The 25,801-nt window shown below is 54.5% G+C and overlaps 1 protein-coding gene across 7 annotated transcripts in view; it reads right to left on the reverse strand.

The window, feature by feature from the left end:
- The window catches only part of GRIP2 (glutamate receptor interacting protein 2), a 65,004-nt gene extending 40,237 nt beyond the window's left edge, over window positions 1-24,767 (reverse strand). For 5 of the 7 annotated variants that reach the window (XM_064362068.1, XM_064362066.1, XM_064362071.1 and 2 more), the window contains exon 1: window positions 24,683-24,767. In XM_064362068.1, coding sequence (XP_064218138.1) covers window positions 24,683-24,743 — 61 coding nt within the window. In that variant the 5' untranslated portion in view covers window positions 24,744-24,767. Of the gene's footprint in view, window positions 1-9,201; window positions 9,274-24,682 lie in introns of those variants that run through there. The other 2 variants (XM_064362069.1, XM_064362067.1) reach the window with 1 other exon arrangement.
- Between the last annotated feature and the right edge of the window lie 1,034 nt (window positions 24,768-25,801).

The following is a 25,801-nucleotide window of genomic DNA, read 5'->3' on the forward strand; positions in this document are numbered from 1 at the left end:
TCTTACTTTCTAACTTTTATGCCTTTCGTTTCTCTTATTTGCCTTATTGGACTGGCCAGAGTTCCCTTACAAAGCTGATGGGGTGATTACACAGACCATCCTCATCTCCTTGACTGTCTCACTCACTTCATTTCTGATGACTGAGGTTTTCCTTACTTTCCTCTGAATGCACCTGAGCATTTCAAAGAAGTTTGAAGCCGAAGGCTGTCTGGTCACCTGTTGGGCCCCAGCCTCCCTGCAGCATCCCTCATTTTGCACATGCCTCATTTTGCATTTTGTGGTGCTCAGCCTGAGTTAAGGGCGAGGCTCAGCCTGATGGGCATGTTCTGGTTTCTCCACTATGTGCTGACAGAGAGGGGAAGGAAACTCACAGATCCTGCAGCAGCCATGCCCTGTGCACACCACCACATGATCTCATTCCACTTCATTCACTTCTCACAGAGACCTTGGGAGGAGGTAGGTGCTGTGATCACACACATTTGACAGATGGGGAAACAGGCTCAGAAAAGGGAGGTCTTTGGCCAAAGCAGCTTCTACCAAGAGCTGGGACCAGATCCCAGGCCTCTTTGCATATTCTACCCTGTGCTCGAGGCCCTATCGACCAGGTCATTTTTTTCACATTCCTCATCTAAGTCTCCTTTCTCAGTACTGGGCTGACATGAGCAAGAGCAGGTGCCAAAGCGAGAAAGGACACACCATCAAGCTGGTGGGTTCCCTGTGCTGCCTCAGGGCTCAGCCCTCCGGGGCACCTTCTGCTCCTTCTTCAGGCCTTGCCTGAGCCTGCACATGCTCCCCTCACCCTGCCCTGGCCCTTGAAGAAGGGTTCTCCTGCCACCCCCACCTCTGTGGCCCCAGCTTAGCCCAGTGTTAGCAGAAGAGGCTCTGAGGTCAGCCAGGACTGAGTAGAGATCAAGGCTCTGCCATTCACCAGCTGTGGGAACTTTGCTCTCCTCCCCCACCTGACAGCCATGGAGAGTGAGACCTGACCCAGCGGCCCACACACCCTCCTATCCCCAGCGGCAGCGGGAGAAAGGAGGGGGAGAAGGTTCAGTCCCTGCAGGTGGCAGAGGCCACTTCTCCCACCCCACTCCAGTCAGGTGTTTTTCATGAGGGGAGGGTCTGATTAGGGTTCAGCCAGGTCTGGGTCAGTCAGGATATGAGTGACCTGAGTCAAGGTCAGGACTCAGCCTGGGTCAGGGTTGGGGCTCAGCCAGAACCAGGAACAGGGCTCAGTCTATGGGAGGTTTCTCAGCCTTAGCACTATGAGTATTTTTTGCCAGGTGATTCCTTGCAGTGGGGGCTTCTCTTCTGCATTGTAGGAAGCTGAACAGCATCCCTGGCCTCTAACCACCAGATACCAGGAGCATCTGTGACAACCAAAAATGACTCCAAAGATTGCCAAATGTGCCCTAAGGGAATCATATCGCTCCCAATTGAGAACCATTGCTCTACAGTCAGGAGTGGACTCAGCCAGGGTCAGGGGTGGGACTCAACCTGAGTCAGGGAAGGAGCTCAACTTTGGTCTGGGCCAAGGCTCAGGCCGAGTTGAGGGAGGGGTTCAGCCTGAGTTAAGGGCGGGGCTCAGGCAGAGTCACAGGTGAGGGGCTCAGCCTGTGTCCAGGTAGGATCCTGCTGAGTTGAGGGCGGGACTCAGCCTGAGTCAGTGTTGCCACTCAACTTGGGCCTACGGATGCTTCAGAGCATTTCCACCTGCAGCTGTAACCACTGAGAAATGTCCCAGTTGCCAACTACCCTGCTCCACCAAACCAGGGCTGGGTTCCCTTTGCTTGCCAGCAGCTGACAAATAACAAATCAAATAGCAGTTTAGCCAGGAATCATTTCCAAGGTCCCTGGGGTTGGGTCCTCAGCAGCTCCGCTCATCCCCCTCCCACCTCCAGTTCACAGCAGCCTCCAAGGATTCAGGCAACACCCCATTAAGTATAATGCCTCCCATTACAGTTTCCTAATACGCACTTCATTTAGATTCAACAAGATGTTTCTGAGCTAATAAAATTAAAAAGACTGGGTTCTATCAACTGTGTGACAGTGAACGTCTCTGGTATTTCATGAGGGCAATTCTGGAATTAAAATGTCTTATCCTGTGCAGATTAGATTCTGTCCCTGAAAAATCCCTCTCTCTCTCCAGCTGTCTTGGGAAGACCAGAGATAAGCTTGCTAGCTCCAGGTTTATGAATCCTAAGAGGAAAGTGGGGGAGGAAGAAGGATTATCTCTTAAGGAAAGGACAAGGAGCCAGAGCCCAAGTTCACCAAATTCAGAGCAGTGGAATCCCAGAGTGGACGTGGAGCTGCGAGCCCTAATTGTAAAAACAAGCCAGAAATCCAGACAGAGGAGCAATGGCACCCCTGAAAGCTGGATGCTGAAGCACAGGGTGCCCAATGTTGGCTGACAAAGGGGAGGACCCATGCCCTGGGTCTCTGTGGTGCCCTCCGAGTTTATCTCTGACACTGCCTCTCTTCTCTTTCCTCACCCCAACATTCAGATTTTGTGCCAGTGCACTCCTAGGTGCTAACCCGGTTACAATGACACCATAGGGACAGCGGAGGTGCAAGAGCCCGATAGTCTCAACACTGAGTGGCCCCAACTCCCTTCCTGCTACAATTTTTGGCTGGTTTGGGGCTCAGGCTGTGAACCATCTCTTTTCCAGCTGTCAAAGAGACTTGACTGTGTGCACAAAACTAGTCATACTACTGTGTGCAGACAAAGAGTGAGTGGGCAGCAGGCGAGGTGTCCAGAGACTTCCCTAGGGAATGCGTGTGCATCGCAGGGTGTGGCCATGGTGACCTCTTGTGGAAGTCAAGAAGCCATTCTTGATAGGCAAATTGTCAGATAAGAGGCTTCTGAGTACCCAAGACACCTGGCATAGTCAGAAAGGTGCCCGGAAGGAATGCTAGTGTTTGCTGATGCCTATTCAGAGGGGACATAGGGCCTCCCTTTCACGAACATCCTCAGATGGGGGGAAACTGAGGCAGCATCCAAACCAAGAATCAGAGCAGGGTTAGAATTGCCAATTAGCTGTGTGACTTGGGCCTCCATTTCCCCACCTGTAAAATGGGGGTGTCTCTCCCATGGCTGACTCCAGCTGGCCAGAGCTTGAGAAGTTGAGGGGATTACTCTATTTATAGAAAACCCCTTGGGGGGTTCAGACCCTAGGCCCCCTCCCTCAGAGAACATGCTTGCTCTCTCCCACTCTCTTCTTTGTTCCAGGACCTGGTAATTATATGCTTAGAGATGAAGGCTTTTCAAAAACATCTTTCCCACCAATTTTCAGCTGGAAACGTGCATAAAAAAACAGAGATATTTTTAACCATGTTTTTTTTCCCTTGTCTCCTCCTTCCAGCAATGGGCAATTATGAGCTTTTGCCTTCAGTCAATTGTCCTGTAGGAACTCGCTTCAGAGGGAAATTCATTTCCGCAGTGGTGCCAGCCAGTCCCGGCAAATGTGGGGTGTGCAAGTCAGGGGAGGAGGGACAGAGGGAGAAACACTCTTAGAGCTCAGACCTGTACACCTGGTACTCAGGCCCACGCTGCAGCCGGGGTGGGTGGGTGGGTGGACTTTTTTTTATTTTATTTCTCTTGAAATCATTGCTAATTTGCCTTCATTAGCTCCCTCTCTCTGGGGCCCCAGGGGGCTATTGAGCTTTGACAAAGGGAAAAGGAAGTCAGCTCCTTGCCAGGCTGCCTTCGCCAGGGTCCTGCCTAAGCAGGGTTGCTGGAAAGAAGCTTGGGGGTACTGGGCGGGACTATAGAGTCCGTAGGCTTTGACTTTTGCCCTGTTCTGTGAGCCTCGTGGAGGGAGGGCTCCGCATCGGAGGGGACCGCTGAGAAAACAAATGCCCAGAGGCTCCACTTGGGGCAAACAGGACCTGATTTGCAGGGACGGGGAGCTGTCAGCAGGACCATGACAGCTCACAGGGCCCCTGGGTGCCGAAGAGGACACAGGCGCTAAGCACTCCACAAAGAACGGTCCAGCCCGGGCTGGCTCCGCCCCACCGTGGAAGACATTATTGATATGGTGGGAATGGAGGGATGGGTTTTGGAGTCAGTCCAACTTGGGACTCTGATTCTAAATTGGCTGCCAATGGCTAAGGGATCTGGGACAAGTCACTTCTCTCTGAGCCTCAGCCTTCTCCTCTGCAAAATGGGGGTACTGGTGCCCACATCATGGGTTGCTGGGAGGAACTGTGAGGAAGTGTGCACAGAAGCCATAAAACATAGCAGTTCGGCCAGGTGTCGTGGCTCACGCCTGTAATCCCAGCACTTTGGGAGGCTGAGGCAGATGGATCACCTGAGGTCAGGAGTTCAAGACCAGCCTGACCAACATGGAGAAACTCTGTCTTTAAAAAATAAAATAAAACAAAATAAAATAAAAACATGACAGTTCCCTCCCTGCCTGCTTTCCTCACCTTGTTGAAAGATCAATCATGATGACAGCTCCTAGTGATTCAGTGCCGGTTTCTGTGCTTCCTAAGCATGATCTCACCATCTTTAATCCTCACCACCTTTGAGGCAGTAAAATCATGATTCTAATTTTACAGATAAGGAAACTGAGACACAGAGAGGTTAAGTGATATCCCATGATAAAGGGCAGGGCCAGGGTTTGAACCCAGGCCTACTGAGGCACAGAGAGGCCAAGGGAACTGCCTGTGGGCTCAGAGCATCTAAGTGGCAGAGCCAGGATTGAAGCTCAGGCCTCCTGGCTCCCTAAGGGGTCTGGCCCTACTCTCCGGGCCCCTTCCTGCCTACTCCTCCATCCATGGCAGGCCTGGAGGGTAGAGCTCAATGCCTGCAGTCCCAGGGCTGCTCAGCTCCAAGCAGAGCCCCAGCTCCTTTAGGCATTCCTCCCTGGCCACTGAGGGCTGGAACGGGGCAAGGGCTCAATGGAGATGCCTCAAAGCCAGTTACAGGCTGACCTCAGACTGACAGTTCCAATCCCCACGGCTGACAAGCTTCCCGGGAAGCCCAGTTTCATGGGGAGAGTAGCATAGAAAGATCAGATAAGCTCGGCAGAAGCACATTTTTAAGGGAGACAAAAAGAAACTCATCAATAGATTTAAAGTTTTGAAGCCTCAGTCATTTGTTGCCAAGGATTGCAAAGAAAAAAAAACCAGAACCTTAATAAGTAGCACCCAGTGTTGGGCCCTTCCCTGGGCCAGGTCTGCTCTCAGCACCTTATGGATGCTAAGTCAGTTACTTGTCCTAAGACCCACAGGAGGGAGGCTCACCGATTGTCCTCAGTTTACAGATAGGGAGTCTGAGGCCTGGAGAAGCCACTGAGCCGGTGAGCAGCAGAGGCATCTGGAACCCAGGTCTCCCTGACCTCCCAACAGACCACATCCTGAACCCTCAGCTCTGCTCTCTCCCTCCAAACAGGAGGCCACAGACCCCAAATGAGACGCATCAGGGCACTGGGAAGGTGGCAGCTCCAGCACCCCAAAAGCCCTTCAGTTAGGGCTCAGGCACTCACAGGCTGGGTGCATCAGGGCTAGTGGGGGCCATGGCATCACCTGGAGAGGCTGCCAGCCTCACAATCCTCCTCCACACAGGGCGAGGGGCCCTGCCTGGCAGGCCTGAGCCACAGGCAGGCCAACATCCCACCATGGCAGAGAAGGGGTGCAGGCTCAAGTTGGGGGTTGGCCTTCTGCATTCTGGGTCCTGCTCTCCTGCCTCACTCTAAAACCAGCAATATCAAGGAGTGTGACCTCAAAATTGGGTCACCCACAGAACCATTCAATTTCCCAATGGTGGCTGCCTGGAGTCGCAAGAAGACTCTGTTCAGCTCAGGGAGAGTAGAAGCAGAAGTCCCCAGCACAACTGTCAGTCCCCGGCCCCCTGACCTCACCTCCTGACGCTCCCCCTGGCTGGCTCGACTCCAGCACACTGTGCATTTTCTCACTTAATCCACATAACCACACTGCCAGTTGGGCACTGTTATTCTCTGCATTTTACAGCTGGGAGAACTGAGGCACAGAGATGCTAAGTGACCTGTTCCAGGTACATAGCCAGAAGTGACAAAGCTGGGATCCAACCCTATGGGCCCGACGCCACCTTGGCAACTGCGCTATAAACAGAGGCGAAACCTTCCTGGCCTGGGCAAGTCTGTCCTTTCGACCCAAGGCCCACCAGACTCACACCCCACTGGGCCTTTGCACCGGCTGTTCCCTCTGCCCACAAAACTCCTCCCCAGATATCCACAAAACTCCCCTCTCTCGCCCTCCTTCAGGCACTTGTAGAAATGCCGTCTCTTCAGGGAGGACTTCCCCATCTGCCTGTTTGAACTTACACACCTCCCTCTGCTCCCTCCCTGCTTCATGTCCCTCTGGGCAATCAACACCATCTAACTATTTATGACATATTTTTTAATCTATCACCCTCACCCACTGGGATGTCAGCTCCAGGGGGCCGGGCTTCTGTCTGTCTGCTCACTGCTGGACACAGTGTAGACAACATTGTCTGGCATGTAGTACATGCTCAGAAAATATTTTTTGAATTCAATTCCTATTTACAGATTAGGAGAATGAGAATCAAAGAGGTGGAATGAGCTTCTCAAGGTCAGAGACTAGCAAGAGACAGAGCCAGGATGCAGACTCAGGCGAAGGGTCTCCCATGGCCAAGCCCCTGCTGTGGAATAGGAGGCCGGGCCTGCCCGAGGAGTCTCAGAGCCAAGAGGTAGGCTTGGTGAGGGTCCCTCAGAGGAGTGGGGGGACCTTCACACATGTACAGCCACACCCACTGAGCCTTCCCTGCCCCCAGCATGGCAGAAGGGCCCGCTCAGACCTAGCAGGCCCGGAACAAAGATGTCTTTGTGGCTGCAGAGTCAGAGCAGGCCTCCCATCCTCGAGGCAGGAGAGTGAACATGGAGAGGGACTTCCTGCCAAAATCTGTGTTCAGGCCTACTGTGTGCCCCAGCCCTGGCCAGCTGAGATAGGTCACGATCCCCTCCTGCCCGAGCTCTGGGATTAGTGGCAAACAAGACTCCCTGGAGTGAGACTGGACACGCCCAGGGACCCACCCAGACAGAGTCCATCAGGAGCAGAGAAAGGGCACAGAGCCGCCCGGTCCACAAACCCAGCTCCAATGCTGGTGCTGACTGAGGCACGCTGCCAGTGGCTGACTTCTCAGGGCCACAGACTTCTCTACCCCAAATGTGGAGGTGTATGGAGTGGCCACCTGTTGGCTGCCCTCATCAGCTCCAGGGGAGGCCACATGACCAGGCCTGACCAATCAGAGGCTCAGTGGTCTGTCAGAGGTGGGCATGTGATACAAGCTGGACCAATGAGAGCCATTCCTGGGGCATTTGCTGGGACTACTGGAAATAGGCTCTCTTTCCTTAGGAATGACTGAACTGGTTGACCTTAAGCTTGAAGGTACCAGGAACCCTTAAGGAGAAGAGAGTGTCTGCCTGGAAATGAAGCTCACTAAAGTGAAGCAGAGCAAGCTATGAAGAGACCCAGAGTCCTAATGATATTAATTGAGCATCTGGGTCCTGCTGTGCCTGAAGCTCCATCTTTACACTTTTCAAAAGAAGAGTCTTGGTGCTGATGCAAACTGAAGCAAGTGTGATCATGAGATTCTGTGATCTGGGGAGGGGACCCAGGATGGCGCTACAGTGGTGAGGGTAATGGTCAAGTAAGTCATCAGAGAGAGAAAATGTCAAAGAGGTCAGGAAGGGCCTTGAATGCCAGGCTCAGGAGCTGAGCAGATTTGAGTTTTGGCAAGCTTCCTCCCATGGCAGCAAAGAGGTGGAGGCCAGGAGGCCAGGGAGGAGACTGGGCAAAGGCCCAGGCAGTCGATGCTAAGCCTGGGTCGAGGTGGAGGTCATAGGCCCATGAGGAGGGGGAGACACCCCCCGGCAGTACCCCAGGTAAGGTCTCCAGGGCATTGCTGCCTTTGTCGCCCTGACCACAGCAGACCAAGGTGACCCCACTCACCTGGACCTTGGGTTGAAAGAACAGATGTGCCCAGGCCAAAAAGACAGTGCCTCCATTTACAGTGCAGTTGCCAAGGAGGGGTGGGCCATCAGGTCAAACCCCAGCTTTGTCACTTCTGGCTGTATAACCGTGGACAAGTCACTTAGTATCTCTCTGCCTCAGTTTTCCCAACTGTAAAATGGGGGAGAATAATAGTACCCAAATGGCAGTGTGGTTATGAGGATTAAATGAGAGCATGCACAGAAAGCTTAGAACGGAGCCTGGCCCAGAGGAAGCTCTCAAGAACAGCCAGCTATTATGATTATTAGTGTTATTTTTCTGGGGCCCTAAGGCTGGGTCCAGAGGTGACCTGGCTCTGCTCCTCACCATGGGAAGGGAGGTGGGAATGAAAGTCTGCTGGGCCCTCAGAAGCAGGGTTGGGGGTTCTGCTGTAAAAGTCATCTGAGTGTCAATCCCAGCTCGGCCACTGCCCTCCCTGAGCCTCGGTTACTTCCTTTTTCCACTAGGACCACAGTCCCTGCCCTTGGAGCTGCTGTGCAAAGATATGTCAGGAGTGTGAGAAGGGACCAACGGGGCAACCCCAGGGCACTGAATGTAGTGTGTCCCGGCCCAGGCCCCAGGCTCCCTCTTTGGAGGAATAAAGTGAGCCCAGGCTGAGGCTGGAGAGACAGATAGAACAATCCCTGTCTACCTCTCCCTGGGTCCCAGCCTCAGCAAACCCAGGAACGTGGCAGCTGTGACCTCCCACTTCACACAATGCCAGAGCCCCAGGGGCTCACCAGCCAGACCCCCAAGCCAGAGCTTCTCCTCCTGCTGAGGTCCAGCCTCCTGCCCCCCTGTGCCAGCACAGGAACTCCTCACCACCACCTTGCCCGTGAGCCTTGGGCTCTTACCCCTCTGAGTCGGACACTCATTCCCACCAGGTAGCTGTGCAGATCCTGAGATTGGGCAAAAGGCTTCCCTCACACCCAGGTGGGACTGGCCTTCCTCCTGCAGGGCTGAGCACTACCCTCGGAACCTCCAGACCTGCCTGCTCTGCCTGCCTGTGCTGGGGAGGCTCAGCCATTCTGCTGCAGGACAGTGGCCAGGGTCAGACAGACAGCCCCAGCTAGTGTCCTGCCCCACCCTCCCCAAGCCCTGGGTCCCCAGTCCCAGATCTCAGTCATCCAGTCCCCTCTCTCTGGGCAGCAGCTTCGGAGGGACCTACGTGTTCAGCCCCATCACTCTGCCCACAGACCCCCCATTACATACCCGCCTCTCCAGGGGTCTCCCGGCTGAGCCCACACAGCATGTTCGCTATTGTCTCCCCTCTGCCCACCAACTCCCTCTGGAGCCACGCTGCTCAGCCCTCCCCAGGGAGGGGCTGCAGGAGGGAAGCTCACAGCTCCCACTGGCTGGGCACCGAGTCCACCCACTGCAGCGGGCGGCTCTCTGCTTAAAGGGGACATGGCTGTTGTCAAGGCTGGCCCCAGGACAGGGTCCGACATGCCCCACCCCTGCAGCGTGGGTCTGGACAGGGAGTCTTTTTGAAGGTGGCATGCCTGGGGCTTTCCACAGGGCTCTCAGGCAGAGAGCAAGCCTGCTCCTAACTCACCCTGGGACTTTGGCTTCAGTTTTTTCATCTGGAGGCAGAGAACAGAGCTTTCCAAACTTTTTTTTTCTAAGTAGCAGATTCCAAGAGAATTTGCACAGAACCCCAGGACATAAGTTAGATGAAGTACAGCCTCTCTGACTGCACAAACAATGCCAGGGCGTCTCTGCAGGTCTCAGCTTAGAAACCCTTGAGATTGGAGACCCTCCAGGGCTCCCCCACCACCAATGTTCCAACTACCTCTCCTAGGCCTCAGTTTTCTCTTCGGTAAGATGGGACTTAGGGAAGATGAGCCCAGCAGCCTGCTACATGGAGGGGCCACCCAGCTTTTTGCAAAGACCAAGTGAGCTGGGTGGAGGATATGCCCGCCTCTGGGCTTGATAGGCAGGACCAGCTGGTCACAGGCTCCAGCCACAGCAGGCAGGCTCTGCCTCCTCCCAGCTGGGCCTTAGCCTTGCACACTCCTAGGATTCCTCCACACCGGCTCAGGACTCACTAGCCTGATCCTAATGGACACCTGAAGCTCCCCCTCTACCTGACCATGAGAAGGGATGGCAGGCTGCGCCCAATTGCTCCTGCCGTCCATCCCACCAGTGTGTGCTGGCACCAACTGAGCATCAGACACCAAGAAGGGTGGGGTGATGGTGACACAGGGCACTAAATGATGCCCTGTGCAGTTGTACCGGTTGTTGAATGGTGGGTGTCAACAACCTGAACAACTGCACAGTGCATCCGGCAACAGAGAACCAGACAGACCAGGCCTGGCTCCCATGGAGTTCCTGGGTACATGGGAACACACGAGCCTCACATTTTTTCCATGTGTCCTGCAGCTGGTGGGAGAGGGCTGCCCAGTAATTAGGGACCAGAGGCTTCTTGTGGGTTCCCTCCAGAACAGTGATCCCCAGCATGGAATTTAGCCACAATTCTTGGGCCGCCTCACACTGGCTCCTGCCAGCCCAATACTAGTGGCAACTTTAGAATAATCCATGTTCTAAATCTGGGGTGGGGCTACTTGCACCTTTGTGTCTGCAAACTCGAGACCCTATCCTGTCACCCACTTCCCAAGGTGCCTTCCTCTTTGAGCAACTTCAGATGTGTTTCTGGGGTAAGGGGCCAGAGGCCAGGTAAGTTTCCCTTGACCAGCAGGGATGCCAAGGTCTCAGCCACAGTGGGCCTGGTGAGGGTCAGGTTACAAAGGGAAGACCTGAATTTGTTGGGCATTTGCTGGACGACTCAGATCATGCCGGGAAGGGGGTGCAGGCACTCAATGTGGCCACCAGCACCCTGGCAGTGGTCAGGGAGAGGCTCACCATGAAGACCCTGACCTTCACCAGGGCACAGAGGCCACTTTGGAGCAGTCTTAGCATCAACTAGGCAGGAAGGGATGCATGTGAACTGCTCCAACAGACCCTCACCCCACGCCTCCATTCCCTCCATCCACAGCCTCTTCAGGGAGGACAGGTGCGTGGCGCCCAGCCTGTTGGAGTTACAGCTGCCCTTTCTTTTCTTTCTTTCTTTCTCTTCTTCCTTCCTTCCTTTCTCTTCTTCCTTTCTTCCTTTCTCTCTCTCTCTCTTTTGGAGACAGCGTCTCACTCTGTCACCCAGGTTGGAGTGCAGTGGTGCAATATCCACTCACTGCAACACACTGGCTGGGCTCAGATGATCGTCCCACCTCAGCCTCCCTAGTAGCTGAGACTACAGGCAGGCGCCACCACGCCCAGCTAACTTTTACATTTTTTGTAGCGATGGGGTTTTCACCATGTTGCCCAGGCTGGTCTCAAACTCCTGTATCTGCTCCTTCTCTTAAAAAAAATTTTGCTCTCCATACAGATGCATTTAAATGAGTGATTAAGATTGGCAATTGGAAGCCTTGCCATGTTTCTGTCTCTCTCACTGCTCCTTGGAGCTTACTTTTGTGGACCCAAAGCTCCTGGAAAGGTCATGCTGTGGATTATGATAGAGCTTCCGTGCGGCGTTTCTCTGAGTGCCTGCCATGCTCTGCACTCTAGGACCAAGACACAAGGAGGCAGATGGGAAACAGCGTCTCCCTTTTGCCCTCTGTCCCCAACACCCTACTGAGCACATCTTCATTGGCTTTTATCCAAGTGTATGTTCAGAAGCAACTACTGGTCCATTTTGGAACGAGACAGAATTTAAATAAATAACTTGGCACAGAGAGGTTAAGCAACTTGCCCAAGGTCACCCAGCTGGTAAGGATGGAGCCAAGTTTCACACTTAGGAGGCCTGGCACCAGCACTGCTATTCTTAATGGCACTGCTATGGGCCTCAGGATTTCAGGGATTTGTAAAAGCATCTGGGAGTGCAGAGGAAGAGGAATTAGCTCTGTCTGGGAGTCCACTGAGAAGGGTTTTTTAGCCTGACTTTGAAGGATGGGAAGGAGTTTGTCGACGAAGGAAAAAGCCATTGCATGTGTGTGAATCCATGGATGAAATCCCACATGACTAAGTGAGGAGACAAGGAAGGAAACAAAGATACAGCCAGGCCAGGGGTGGTCTACTAGAGTCTCGCTCCTCCAAGTGCAGTCTGAGGACCAGCAGCATCTGCATCACCAGGAGCTTGTCAGACACACAGATACTCGGGCCCCGCCCAGGCCTGCCGAATCAAAAGCTGCAAGTTAAGAGAGTCCTCAGGTGATGCGTATGAAGTTTGAGAAGCGATGTATTAAGGGGTTTGTCTTCATCCTGCAGGAAATGGAGAGCTAAGGATGGCTGTAGTGCAGGGGGTGAGACAGCTCTGCAAGGACCTCAAACATGGAGTGCAGGCTGCCAGGAGGTGAGAGGAGGATTTCTGGCTGGGAGGCAGCCTCGGGATGAGCAGCAAGAGCTCCTTCTAGGACATGAGAGCAGGCAGAGCTGCCGCTTGATCACCCTCCAAAGACAATCCTCCTTGTCCAATGCTGCCAACTTCAGGGAAGCAGAGGGAAAGGGGAACAGATTGCCTGGGCATGTAAAGTGGCTGGAAGCCAGGCCTGCCAAGCACCCAGGCCACCAGGGGCTCCTGAGGACAGCATCTGACTGCTCCATGATTCAAATGCTGTGGGGGTACTGAGCAACCCAGGGGAGATGGCAGGGCCACTGTGCTGGCAGGCAGCTCCTCCGTGGTCAGAAGGGGTCCTGACACTCCTGTGTCCCCAGGTTTGTGAGACAATTGGAAGACGGATTGCTGTGTGATCGGGGCACTCGTCCAAACCTCTGTGGACCTCAGCTTCCTCGGCTGCAGAATGAGAATAATAAAAACACCCACCCCCTAGGGTTGGGAAGACCATGTATCAATGAATCAGAAAGCGTTCATCCACCCACTTGCCTGCCAAGAGTCTCACACTAATGCCACCAAACAGGCCAGAAATGGAATTTCAAGGGAGCTAAGCATACCAGTCAGATGTGCCCAGGTTCAAATCCCAGCTCCACCACCCACAAGCTGTGTGACCCTGGGCCAGTCACAACTGTCTGAGCTTCACTTTGCCCCCTGTGAGGAGTGAGGGTCCGAGACCTTGGAAGGTTTTGCAAACTCACTATCACCACATGCTCTTCCCAACGCAGGGCCAGGCCTGCAGAGCCCTCACATTGCCTCTCAGTGGGGCACCACTGGCACTAGAGCTGGGGCATTCTGCTGTTCAGGGCTGCCTCTCACACTGCAGGGTTCCTAGCATCCCTAGCCCCTCCCACCCAGAGGTCAGTGCCACTGTGGTTGAGAACCAAGCCCATGGGAAAACTGAGGCCCAGGAAGGGCCTTGCCGGGGGTGCCCCACCAGCACAGTGAGGGTCTGGACCCAGGCCTCCGTCTTTCCACTCAGACTCCAGGGCTGAGTTCATCATAACACAGGCGAGCCATGTCCTGAGCCCACCAGGGACCCTGAGTGACAACCGGAAATGAAGTCTGGGTGAGAGGGAGGCAGAGATGGCAATTCAAGGAAAAGAGAGATAAACCTTTATTGCTCTGGGCTGTCGGTTGCTTCTTCCTCCATCCCTCCTCCCTCCACCCCAGGGGCCGGGCCAGGACAATTGCTCCCTCCCCGCCTGGTCCTCTCAGAGCCTGTGTCTTTAAACATTTCAGCCAGGTAGGCATTATCATACCCATTTTACAGATGGGGAAACTGAGGCTCAGTCTGAGATTCCACCAGCCACAGGGGAGGACCACTAGGTGACCCCCTCTTAGGGGGTGCTGTTTGGTCTTTTCCCACTCTGTCCAAGGCACTCCACATCTCCCCAGCCCCCACTGACTTCAGGGAAGGCTGAGAGGAGCTCCAGGGTAGCGCCACCCAGTGGGCTGCCCCAGTGGACCTCAGACCCACAGAGCCTGCCAGCCTCCAGGAAAACACTCAAGGTCACAGGCCAAGGAGGCTCCAACAGCCACAGGAGCAAAGCATGACAGCTATATGGACAGACCCAGGAGAGGAGGTTTCCAGAATGTTGGGAAGAGCCAGAGGTTTCCAGAATGTTGGGAAGAGCCACTGTCAACATAATCGGAGCAGAGACTCCATGCACCAGGCCTTGTGCCAGCATTTTGCACACATTTTCTCATTTCATCCCAGTGACATCTCCACATCTCCACTTCAGAGATGAGGAAGCCAGGGCCCAGAAAAGTGAAGCCACTTGCCCTTAGGCAGAACATCAGGGGGAGTCAGGATTTGAAGCCAGCCCTGCCTGATGGCATCCCCATCCAGTGACCCCAAGAAATGCGTGCACCGAACCACTATCCACAGCCCAGGCATGCGAACACAGACTCAGGAAGCCCAATGCAGCCAGACAGAGACAACACATGTTCAGAGGGGCTGGGAACCCCCTGCCTGGGCAGGGTCAAGTCACCAGCAGGCCAGAGGCCTGGCCACAGATGGGACAGCTCCCAGGGACTCCCTCTTGGGCTCCATGCTTCCCTTGACACCCACAATAGCTTTCCTCCTGGAGGAGAGGACATGGGAGCACAATTGTACAGTGGGCCTCTCTGAGCCTCAGGTTCCTCCTCTAAAATGTGAATGAAGTTGTCTGTACTAACAAGGTCTTTGTTGAGAAGCTCAGAGAATGAGCAAAATACCTCAAAAAACTACAGCATGTGGGCACAGGAAGGTGGCCAGCATGATCATGGCCCTATCCTGACTCTCTGGTCACTCATTCACTCGGAGAATATTAACTAAGCACCTATTAACCTTCCAGAGGTCAGCTGGGCCAGAGGTTTCAGCAGTGAACAGAGCAGGCAAACCCTGCTCTCTTAGAGCTTCTGGTCTAGTGGGGGCCAGAGATCCAGCAAGGAAAACAGACAGATAGACAGACAGCATTTGAGATGGTCCTGAGGGCTGTGACAGACAGTCACTATGTTGGCGCAGAGAATACAAAGCAGGTGGTCAGGGAGAGCATCTCAGAGTAAGTGACTGTTAAGCTGAGGCCCAGGTCTCCTTCACCAGCATTTTCACACCCCTTAGGGACCTGTGGGCAGGGCGGAGGGAGGAGAGTGCTCCACAGTAACTGCCTAGAGCTGGATGAGAAGGCACAAAGGGAGGAGGAGGTTCCAGGTAAGCAGATCAAACTCAGGTGCCAGGAGCGGCTGAGGGGCAGGTGCAGCTGAGGCTCAGAGACAAGGTAGGCAGGGCCCAGGGAGAGGAGTCAGGATTCTGTTGAGTGTGAGGGGAGGGCTTACAGCAGGGTCATCATGTGACCTGGCTTCTGTTTTGCCAAGGCAGCTACCGGGGGTGGGTTGCAAGGATCAGGATGGCACAGGGGTGAGGGGTCGGGGGGAGGAAATGGGCCAGGCACTTCAGAGGCAGGAGATCTGGAATCCAGGCCCCTTCTGCTCTGAGCCACATTTTCCCTTTCAGTTGAACATCAAAGCTCCTCTAATGACAGCCAACAGGGCACGTTTGGGGAACTGCCAGGTGGGAGAGGTCAGAAAGCATGGACTCAGGATGTATCTTGATGCAAAACAGGAAGAAAAAGAAAAATGGGCACCAGCTATGAACAGGCGAGGCACAGAGCACAGAGGACAAATGGCCCCAAGTTCATGCAGAGCCGTCCCAACTAACTGTCGCCAGAGAAGTGAAAACAGAAACAGCGAGCCCTCACCTGACTCTCCTCAGAATGGCAAATGCTAGAAACGCAGACAAAACCAAGTGCTGGTGACGATGTGGGGAAATGGAGATGGAAAGTCACAGCACCGCTGGTGGAGGGCAAACGGAGGCAGCCACAGTCACGGCACCTGGCAGTGTTAGGAGAAATTCCATGTCTGGCCACCTGTGTCCCAGCCCCCTCACTCCTGGAAGTTATTACAGAGTAATCCCACCCCCTCCCTAGGTCCCTAAGGGGCGTGAACTCTTGAGAAAGTTGGTTAAGTGACCTGGGACTCCATCCTAGGGTAGGGGACAGGTAACGTGGTCACTACACCCATGGAGTGTGACACAGAAGTTATAGACACAGCAATTAGAAGTGCAGCCACGGGAATGGACCTTAGAAAACCTAGTGTCACGTTAAAGAAAGAAAGGAGGAAAGGAAGGGAGAAAGGAAAGATGGAAAGGAAGGGAGGAAGGGAGACAGAATGAGATCTACCCTGTGGTATCATTTATGTATTGAAAGCACACACATAAAGCACTATCTATGTTGTAAGGGCGCACACAGACGTAAAGACCATTTCACCAAGTGCAAGTTTAGAGGGAAGTAATTCGGACTGGGGATAGAGCATGAAGGAGAAGAAATCAGATAACACAGAGCCAGATCCAGCGCTGGGATGGCCCAGAACTATGTGTGCTTAGAACTGAGAAATTTAGCTCAACCTTTGGAACTTGGAGTTTAAAAACTAAAAATAAATAGGTGCCTTGAATGGCATGTTGGAAGTTGGAATTCTTTCGTGAGAACACTGCTGGAAGAGTTGGGAGGGAGAGAGGGATAGGGTCAGCTAAGTGTCTTAGAAAACTGTCTTGAATGGGTGCTCAGAGCACTCCTGGGTGAGGGGTCGGGCCTCACCGTCTGTCCATGCTTCCCATCCTCTTCCCCTCAGGGCTGCTCTGACTGTCCACCTGCCCTCTCTCTGCCTCCTAACAGAAAGCAAAACATGGAAATAAATGGACAAGCTGTTGGAGCTCAGCTCCAGGAAAAAGCAGCATTAAATGTCCCAATCTCAGGATGACAGGGTCCCTCCCTGCCCTGTGCTAGGGAAAGTCCTGGGCTGGGACTCAAGAGACCCAAGTAAGTTCAAAGTCCAGCCACTGCTCATACAGGGCCTACTGTGGGTCAAGAACACTACACATGCCGAAATGTCAGCATCTCTTATAGAAGGGACTACATCCAAAGAGGATCTGCCACGAACCCACCCAAAACAAAGGTGGCTATGGAGTCAGGGATGCTCAGAGGAGGAGTCCGGCAAAGCTGCGGGCGGCGGGGGTGGGGTGGAGGCAGTGTCTGAGCCAAGCCTGGAGGAACAAAGAAACACTCAAAGGTAAGGAGGGCAGGGACTTCCAGGCAAGCACACAGCCTGGGCAGAGGGTGGGAAGTGGGAAGGAAAGGCACCACCGAAAGGCCTCCAAAGGGCAGGTGGGCTGCCTAGGCATGCAGGGCCGGGTTCTGCAGACACAGTTCTGCAGAGGAGAGAGGGCACTGTATCGGGGCATTCCTGGCACTGTGACCGGCCCTGTGGATGACATTTAGGAAGGAGCAGGCTCTCCAGAGGCCCCTCCGGTGACGACACAGAGAGCGCGTGCAGCTGAACGCAGGCCAAGCCGTCAGGAGCCGTGCACAGACCTCAGCACCCTGGAGTTGATGCAGCGACTCCCCCTTGTGGCTAGTAATCAAGGCATGAGGGTAGTGGATGAGGCTTTGGGAGGGGTGGGCACAGCTGTCATCCTGTGCCCATGACCAGCTTTGGTCCCAGAGTCAGCCTGTAGCTAACACGTGCCCGGAGTCCGACCACTCACCCATGGATCAAGCACACCCTCCGTCCAAACGCAAATGCCCTAGAGAGAAGGAAAGGACCAGCATTTGCTGAGCACCTACTGGGTACCCAGTACTTTATGTACACTGTCTCATGAAATCTTTCAAGGGTCCTATGGGACAGACGTTGCTGTTCCCATTCTACAGTGTGAAACTGAAGTCAGAGAGAGGAAGGGACTTTGTTAAGGCAGCCAACTAGGATGGGCAGAGGGCTGGCCCGTGAGAACCACGTGCTCCCTCCTCCAGCGCTCTGCGCAGGCTCTTCCCTTTGCCTGGAATGTTCTTCCTCACTTTCATCCTTAGAGTCCAGGCTGATACCCTCCACCCAGAGGCCCATCCTGGCCACGTGGGGCGTGTCTCCTTTACCTCCCTCAGCCTCTCCTCCGATGGTTTTCATCTCAGCTCTTCCTCCACCTGTTCTTCTCCACTGAATGGGAGACCCACAACTGTCTTGCTCACTGATTTCCACCCCATGCCCGGGGCAGGGTTGTGCACCCAGGAAGTGCTACACAAGTGTTTGCAGAATGAATGAGAAATATATGATGAATGTATGTAAGCTCTGAGTTGCCATATTGGAAAGAAAACAACAATTCTTCCCTTCCAACACTGCAGTTCAATGCAGGAATCCTCTCTGCTGTCTAGCACAGCTTGTACACACCCATAAGTGGAACTCACCACCTTGAGCAGCCCTCCTTATTCCTGAAGAGTTGTAAGGGGTGAGAGTCCCTCTGTTATCCCAGCTGCAGCCTGCCTCCCTATGGCGCTCTGATCCCACACCGTGGCCTCTGAGCCCTGGCAGGAGAGGCCACGACTCAGTCTGGATGTGGCTTCAGTGGGGACCCAGTGTGTGGCTGGACACGGTGGTGGCCGTTCACCCCGTTATTCTGGGGCCACCTCCTGGGGGGCTCCCCCAACCAGGAAGAACAAACCATCCTCCCAGATGCTACAGCATCTGACCATGCTGGACAGACATCCTCTACACCCAGTACCTCATTGTCCAAGTGGGAAACTGAGGTTCAGAGAACATGGGAACATAAGCCTCTAATAATGACAATCCCAGCTGGCCCCTACCTGACACCCAGATTTCATACTGCTTCTCACCTCCAGGGACCTTTACTTCAGTCCCATGAGGCTGGGGCCATCATCAGTTGTTTCAGTTTACAGACAAGGAAATTGGGGCCCAGAGACAGCTCAGTTCTCTGGCCCCAAGGCCTTAAATCACAATTCAGTTCACACACATTCTCAAAAGGGCTTGGTGGATATGGTGATCACCAGATTTTGTGTCCTCATGGTAGACTTGAATATTGAAAGAGAACCCAGGAGCTGTGGACCCATGGCGGACCCTCAGGCAGGATGAGAACACGGGAAGGACCATCCAAGGACCCCAGGCCGCTCGGCTGAGACTATGCCAGAGAGATCGGGTAGAGATGTGGGGGTGGGAGCCCCGCAGGGTTTGGAGGTCGGCCCCGGCAGAAACCATGTGTTTGAGGACAGGGCTTGACCCTGGGATTTCCAGGCCAGTGCCTGCTGCCTGGCAGCTGAGTCCCCTGCACCCCCAACTCACCAGCCCTCTCCAGCCTCCCCACCTCCCATTCCCAGCACCGAGTAGCAGAGCCAGTTCCCACCTCCAAGCCTTTGACTACCATCCTCCAGGAATGCTGTCTTCCTAGTCCCTGTGTGCCAGGCCAAATCCTACCAGTCCTCCAAGACTGCTGCCCCCTCCATCCCCAAGGACGCCCTCCCACTGGCTGGGCCCTCATCTGGGGCTCCAAGCCCTTGGCACCTCTCAGTCCCACTGTGTGTCCACTCACTGGCCACCGTCCCACACGCTTCTTTGCCCACCTACCCCTAGAAGAAGACATCAGCATGGTGATGAAGCACGAGGAACATTCTGGTATGCCATTTTCTTCACAGCAGCTCTGCTGGGGCTTCAGGGGGGCCCTGAGTTCAAGTCCTGGATCTACCTCCACCTCTGACTGGCTGGGGGACCTTGGGCAAAACCGGCCTCAATCTCCCCATGTGTAAAATAGGAGTACACGTGTGGGAGGAGTGGGACTTGCGGTATCTGGGGCTGCTTCAGCTCTGACCTCTGCCAGCCTGGAACCCCCTCACCTCCATCCCCAGCTTGAATTCCAAATGACCTTTGGCTGCTTACAAACCCCAAACAAACCTTCCTCAATAAACCCACTCTGCACATGGGCACCCAAACACAGCAAGGAGCAGGGATCTTGCCCAAGGTCATCCTACAGGGACCCCAGCCACCCCAATCATATGGCTGTTAGTGGCTGCTGGCCACGTGCCCTGCTTCGCCCGCCCACCTGCCCACCACATCTGCTTATGAGTCACCATCACCTCGGCCAAGACAGCAAAATGTGGGAACCAGAGAGCCAAGGTTAGCCCAAGGGGAGTGAGTGGGTGGATGGGGGTAGGGTCCAAGGCTTCCAGGCCTGGGAGAGCAGGGCCAGGGGCCCAGAAGGAGACACTGAGGCCAGGAGGAACAGGGACCTACCAAGGACCTATGGGGAGTCGGGGTCAGCCTCAGTCCCTTGGCTGATGGAGGTGGTTTCTGCTCCATCTGACCATTTCCCCAGTGGGTGAGGAGACAGGGCTGGGAGCCTTCACAATGATCCGGACAATTAAGACAGGCAGATGGTCGTGCTGGACTAAACATTCAAGCCAACAGATGGAGACAATGCCGGGATCCGAGCTGACGAGATCAGCATCCATTCTAGAGGGAGACACGCGCAAGCAAGGCCAACGTGCAGTTGAGACATCCAGGGAGAGGCTTGGCACGTTCTGCCTGCTCTGTCTGGCTCAGACCTCCCCAGGCCCTGGGCTCCACTCTGGGCTCTGCTCTGCACAAGGGACACAGAGAGGATGGGGTGTGGATGGAGGCAGCAGCCAGGTGGAGAGGGGCGAGAGACCCTGTTCCGTGGAAAGCTGGGCTCACTCAGTCTGGAGCAGGGAGACTTGTGGGCAGGCGTTGCTGTTTCTGCAGGGCTGTCTTGGGACAGGAGCAGCAGAGAGAAGGCAGAGGACTTGGGGGAACCTGGGGAAAGCAGACCAGTGGCCACATGTTGGGAATACAACTGAGGGGTCCCTTGCACCCAGCAGAGGAAGACAAATAAGCTGACCACGGAGAAACGCCCCCACAGTGAAATGGTTGGACTTGGAAGTCAGGCGGCCTGGGTAGGCTCATGCTCCACTACTTCTTTCCTAGGTGTGTGACCTTGGAAAGTAACTTCGTCTTTAGGCCTCAGTTTCCTCAGCTGCAAATGGGGCGATTTAGTTCATAACCCACAGGCCTGTTGCAAAGGTGAGAAAGTACATGGGAAGTGCCTGGCACACAGTAAGTGCTCAATAAATGCTTGGGAAACAAAGAACAGGTCTAGAGGTTCACTCCAGGCTTCCGGCATTCTGCAATTCCAGGACAAGAGTTTATCCCTGTCTTCTTGATTCAAAAAACAGTTACCTGGTCTCCGGGCCACCATAGCTGATCTGAAATTCTGGTGCCCCCTCAAGGCATGGAGGAGGGCAGAGGCCCAGAGTGGGGCACTGGAGGGAGAGGGCTCATTTCCACGCTGGGAGTCAGATCTGAGACCCTGATGTGGCTGCCAGGAGAAATGCCAGGAGCCGGATGTGGAAGTGTGTGGGAGGCCAAGGGGAGCCTCATTAAGGAGGAGAAGGAAGGAGTGAATAATTAATCACAGAGCGGGCACAGGCAGACAAAGCTTAGGAGGGCAAGGATGGGGGCTTCTGTCTATCTTGTTCCCCCTTGTAGCCCAAGGGCCTAGAACAATACCTATGACATAACAGGTGTTCAATAAATATTTGTTGAATGAGTAAATGACACAGGCTATTCTGCCTCGACATCTGTTGATTCTGCCCACCCTACAGTGCTGGCTCCTTACCTTCTGCGTGGGCCCCAACCCAACCCCACCTACGGTCTGTAGACCACAGCCAGAGCCTATTCTTTTTTGTTTTTTCTTTTTTGGCACAATCTTGACTCACTGCAACCTCTGTCTCCCAAGTTCAAGCGATTCTCTTGCCTCAGCCTCCCAAGTAGCTGGGATTACAGGCATTTGCCACCACTCGTGACTAATTTTTGTATTTTCATTAGAGATGGGCTTTTATCATGTTGGCCAGGCTGGTCTCAAATTCCTGGCCTTAAGTGAACTACCTACCTCAGCCTCCCAAAATTCTGGGATTATAGGCATGAGCTACCGCACCTGGTCCAGAGCCTATTCTAACACTCGAAGCAGTCCTCCACTCTCTCCTGCTCAAGAACCATCCATGACTCCCACTGCCCCCAGGACAGGGTCCAAGCTCCACAGTCTCACCTCCTCCACTCTGCCTCCGTCCTCTCCCCACACGCTTCATGCTGACCAAAGCTCTCACGGGGTCTTGAGGCAGATCTTTCAAGCTTCCAGGCTTCTTTTTTTTTTTTTTTTTGAGACAAGGTCTCACTCTGTCACCCAGGCTGGAGTGCAGTGGTGCAATCTTGGCTCACTGCAACCTCCGCTTCCTGGATCCAAGAGATTCTCCTGCCTCAGCTTCCCAAGTAGCTGGGACTACAGGTGCATGCCACCATGCCCAGCTAATTTTTGTATTTTTTACTAGAGATGGAGTTTCACTATATGCTGGCCAGGCTGGTCTCGAACTCCTGACCTCACGTGATCTGCCTGCCACAGCCTCCCAAAGTGCTGGGATTAAAGGCGTGAGCCACTGCGCCTGGCCACCTCCAGGCATTTTCATGCGCTGCTCCCACTCTTATCTACCTGGCAAACTCCTATTCATCCTTAAATACCCCGCTCTGGGATCTTCTTCTGACCTCTCTCAAGCAAAATCATTGCTTCCTTCTCGAGGCAATAACTACAACCTCAAGTCTCAGTTTGGGGGACGTGGGAGGGGTCTCACATGGCCATGTGGCTCGGGGACCTCCACCCAAGTAATCACAGACTGAGAAACCTTGGGGGCCTTACCCAGAAAAGATGAGCAACAGGATGGCCCATTAAAATAATATAGGCTAGAAATGGAGAAACGTGTCCCAGGCATTTTTTGAAAAAAAGATTATGAAGAAGAAGACAGAAGAAACATCTTCCCTCCTCTGACATCACTTGGCTTTTCCTCCCTTGAGGTTTTGTGTTCGTGGATGTGCAGGCTCGCTGCATGTGCAAAGCAAGCTCCTTGTTCCTCCCTCAGTGCCCTCCGTGAAGCAGTGGAGAGGGTCGGGCAGGAGCCTGGCTCAAGTCTGCACTCAGTGTGTCCTCAGTCAACCAGGATGCACCCTCCTTTTTCCTTTGCTTATTTTCTATGAAGAGCCATGCTGGCCCCAGATGTGACTGCCCTGAGGACAGCGGTGTGTGCATGGGGAGAGGAAGTAAGTGGTTGGGTCACTAAAGAGAAGGCAGAATTAAAAATTCCAGGAGTCTATTGTGTGTCCCAAACTTCCCCAGCTGGCACTGCAATCTCAGAAGGGCGATTTTGGGGGCTCATTTTACTGGGAGAGGAACATGAGGTTGAATAGCCATCCAAGGCCACACAGGGAGTAAGAGGCAGGACAAGATTTGAACCCTGGACTGTTTGGGCCAATACAAGCATTTCCTGTACTCCAAGATGCAGAGCCTGATCTCAGCATTCAGCAGGCTGTTCTCCAAACCCCAGGGAAGCTCACATCTGCAGCCAATCCAGGATTTCATCCATCCCTCCAGCCTGAGGATCCCCTGGGCTCTTAGGGTCTGTGGACCTGAACGGAGGACAGCAGCCTCAATGGGGGAGGGAGCATCTCCTGTGGGGGTGGTCTCAGCCCAGGAGTCTCTGGCCAACCCCAAGGAGAGCCCTGCTCCTGATGATCTCCAGGCACCAGCCACTCTGCCTCTGTGGACCAGGCTTTCAGGGAACTTTAGGATGTCAGGCCACCAGTTGCCCATAAGCCAGTGCAGGACTTAGAGCCCCCTGCTGCCCCACAGACACCCACCCCCATCTCCCCACCTCCCCGAAGCAGACTCCCCCTGTGTAGGCCCCTTAGAGTCTGGGAAATGCTCACAGTTACAAGCTCACTGGCTGGAGAGCCTCGGTATGTCAGCTGTGTGGCCTTAGTCAAGTTACTTAACCCCTCTGTGCCTCAGTTTCCTCCTCTGCACAATCAGAATGAGGATGGGACCAGCCTTGCAGGGCTACTGTGAGGAATCAATGAGTGAACGCACTGCTTGGCACACAGTGGCACTGAGTGAATGTCTGCCACTGCTATTCCTGTTGACAGTAAGATGATTCTTGGTCCTCAGCCTGAAGCACAGACTGTGAATGCACCACCTCCCTCCTCTCCCAGCTGTAGATGGAGAAACAGGCAGCATAGGTGAAGCCTGGGGCTTAACTCCAGCTCCTCCCCACCCCGACTCCAGTCTTGCTCCCAGCTTGAGCCCCCTCAGCACCTTCCCAGGGGCTGAGCATGTGTCCAGGGATGGGACCCGGCACAGGCTGGGGCTCAGCATACAGTCTTCCCCAGAGCCGGGCAGCCTTTGCCTGTGGCCCCCTGTCCCAACTCCCCACCTACAGCCGCTTGCTCCCTCCCACCCCTCCTCGACCACACACAGCACCCCTATCAGGCCACCCCAGCCCATCTGGACAGCCCCATGGCCTCACCAGGAAGGAGAGAAAAGGCTGCTGGGGACATACCCTGGGAAGGGGTAGGGGTGATGAAGGAGAGACACACAGGAAAGTCCAAAGAGATCCAGGGAGAGACAGCGACAGTGGAAGAGGAACAGAGAAAAGCAAGACAGAGACAGACAGAGTGGGAGAGAGAAGGCAGAGCAGAGGCGGGGGCAGAGAACCGGGCAAGGGAGGGCAGGCAGCAGGAGAGAGAGACACACAGGAGACCCAGAGGCCAGAGAGACAGTGGGAGAGAGAGGAGAGAGAAACAGAGAGACAGTGAGAGAGAGAGGAAGAGAGCAGAGAGACAGTGGGAGAGAGAGGAAGAGAGCAGAGAGATTCAGACAGACAGAGAGATGGAGCAGAGAGAAGGAACCAGAGGGATGGAGAGAGGGGAAGGAAGTGGAGTGGTCTGGGGCAGAGATACAGAGGGAGAGAGAGAGATGCAGCAGAGAAACCCAAAAGGCTCCGAGAGAGAGGAGGAGGGAGAGCAGGGGTGACTGAGGACAGGCGGGGAGCCCGGGAAGTACCTCTGGGCCCCTTGCCCTCCACCCAGACTCACCGGCACCTTTGAGCCGCCGCCTCACCACGCCCAGCCGCCACTTGAGTGACACCGCCAGCATCGTGCCCTCCTGCCCGCAGGCAGAGCCCTGCGCAGCCTGCCCCAGCCTCCCGCGCCTGGAGCCGGAGCTCCTGTGCCCGCTCCAGAGCTGCCTGCTCTAACTGGCACAGGCTGGGCGCTCCCTTCCTCCGCCCTCCCGGAGTTGCTAAAATAGATAATCCTCCCCGGAGCCAGCGGTGGCATTGGTGGCGGCAAGGCCCTTCCTCCACCGAAGCCGGGCCTGGGGAGTGCAACTCCGGATGTTCTAGCCTCTGCAGCAAACCTCCATCGGGTCCCACCCTCAAGTCCTCCTTCCACCAAAGTGCTCACCTGTCCCACTCCACCTTTTGCTGAAATCTACCAATCCCCTCCTCCCCTCTTCCCTGGGCTGGCTGTTTGATTGCTCCAGGCCTTTGCACCTGCGAGGCCCTCCCCCTAAAATGCCCTTCCTCTCTAGCAGGACTCCATGCATCCTCTCTGGGAATATTTGCTCAGCCTTCAGAGCACCCCGCCTGCTGGATCTCAAGCATTTCATACTAGGTTGAGATTATCTACCTGCCCCCAAGACTGAGGAGCTCCTGAGACAAGGACAAGAATCCACTTGTCCTGTGTCCCCAGCAGGCAACACAGCACTGGGTATGTGATGGGGCCACTAGCGTAGAACGAGGAGACCCAGGGCACCACGTGTTAACTAGTAACCCCTACAACGATAATATGTAACATGGGGATACCCGGAGAAGCCGCTCAAACTGCTTGGGGGGTGGACTTTGGGGACTATGTGTGAGTGCTCAGAAAACACATCCAGCATCCCTGCTTGTCATACACAGGGCTAGCCTCCTCTCTCATCCCACAACCTGACCCCTGAGTCTGGCAGGGCAGTGTCCTAGGAGAGACTGAGGCAAACAAGCAGTGACTTGCTTGTGGTCCCAGAGCATGTACGTTCCAGAGGGGGCTTTAGAACCCCAGGTTCCTGCCCTCTCTCTACAAAGGCAGGTGCTCATGCTTCCTCCATCCTTTTCCCAAACCATGAAAGCCCCGCTCATGAATCAGGGTACAGACCACACTCATAGGAAGGGCAAG

This window comes from Aotus nancymaae, unplaced genomic scaffold (genome assembly GCF_030222135.1).
Source record: "Aotus nancymaae isolate 86718 unplaced genomic scaffold, 86718_ANA_hifiasm-v0.15.2.pri h1tg000046l, whole genome shotgun sequence".
NCBI classification, from domain to species: Eukaryota; Metazoa; Chordata; class Mammalia; order Primates; family Aotidae; genus Aotus; species Aotus nancymaae.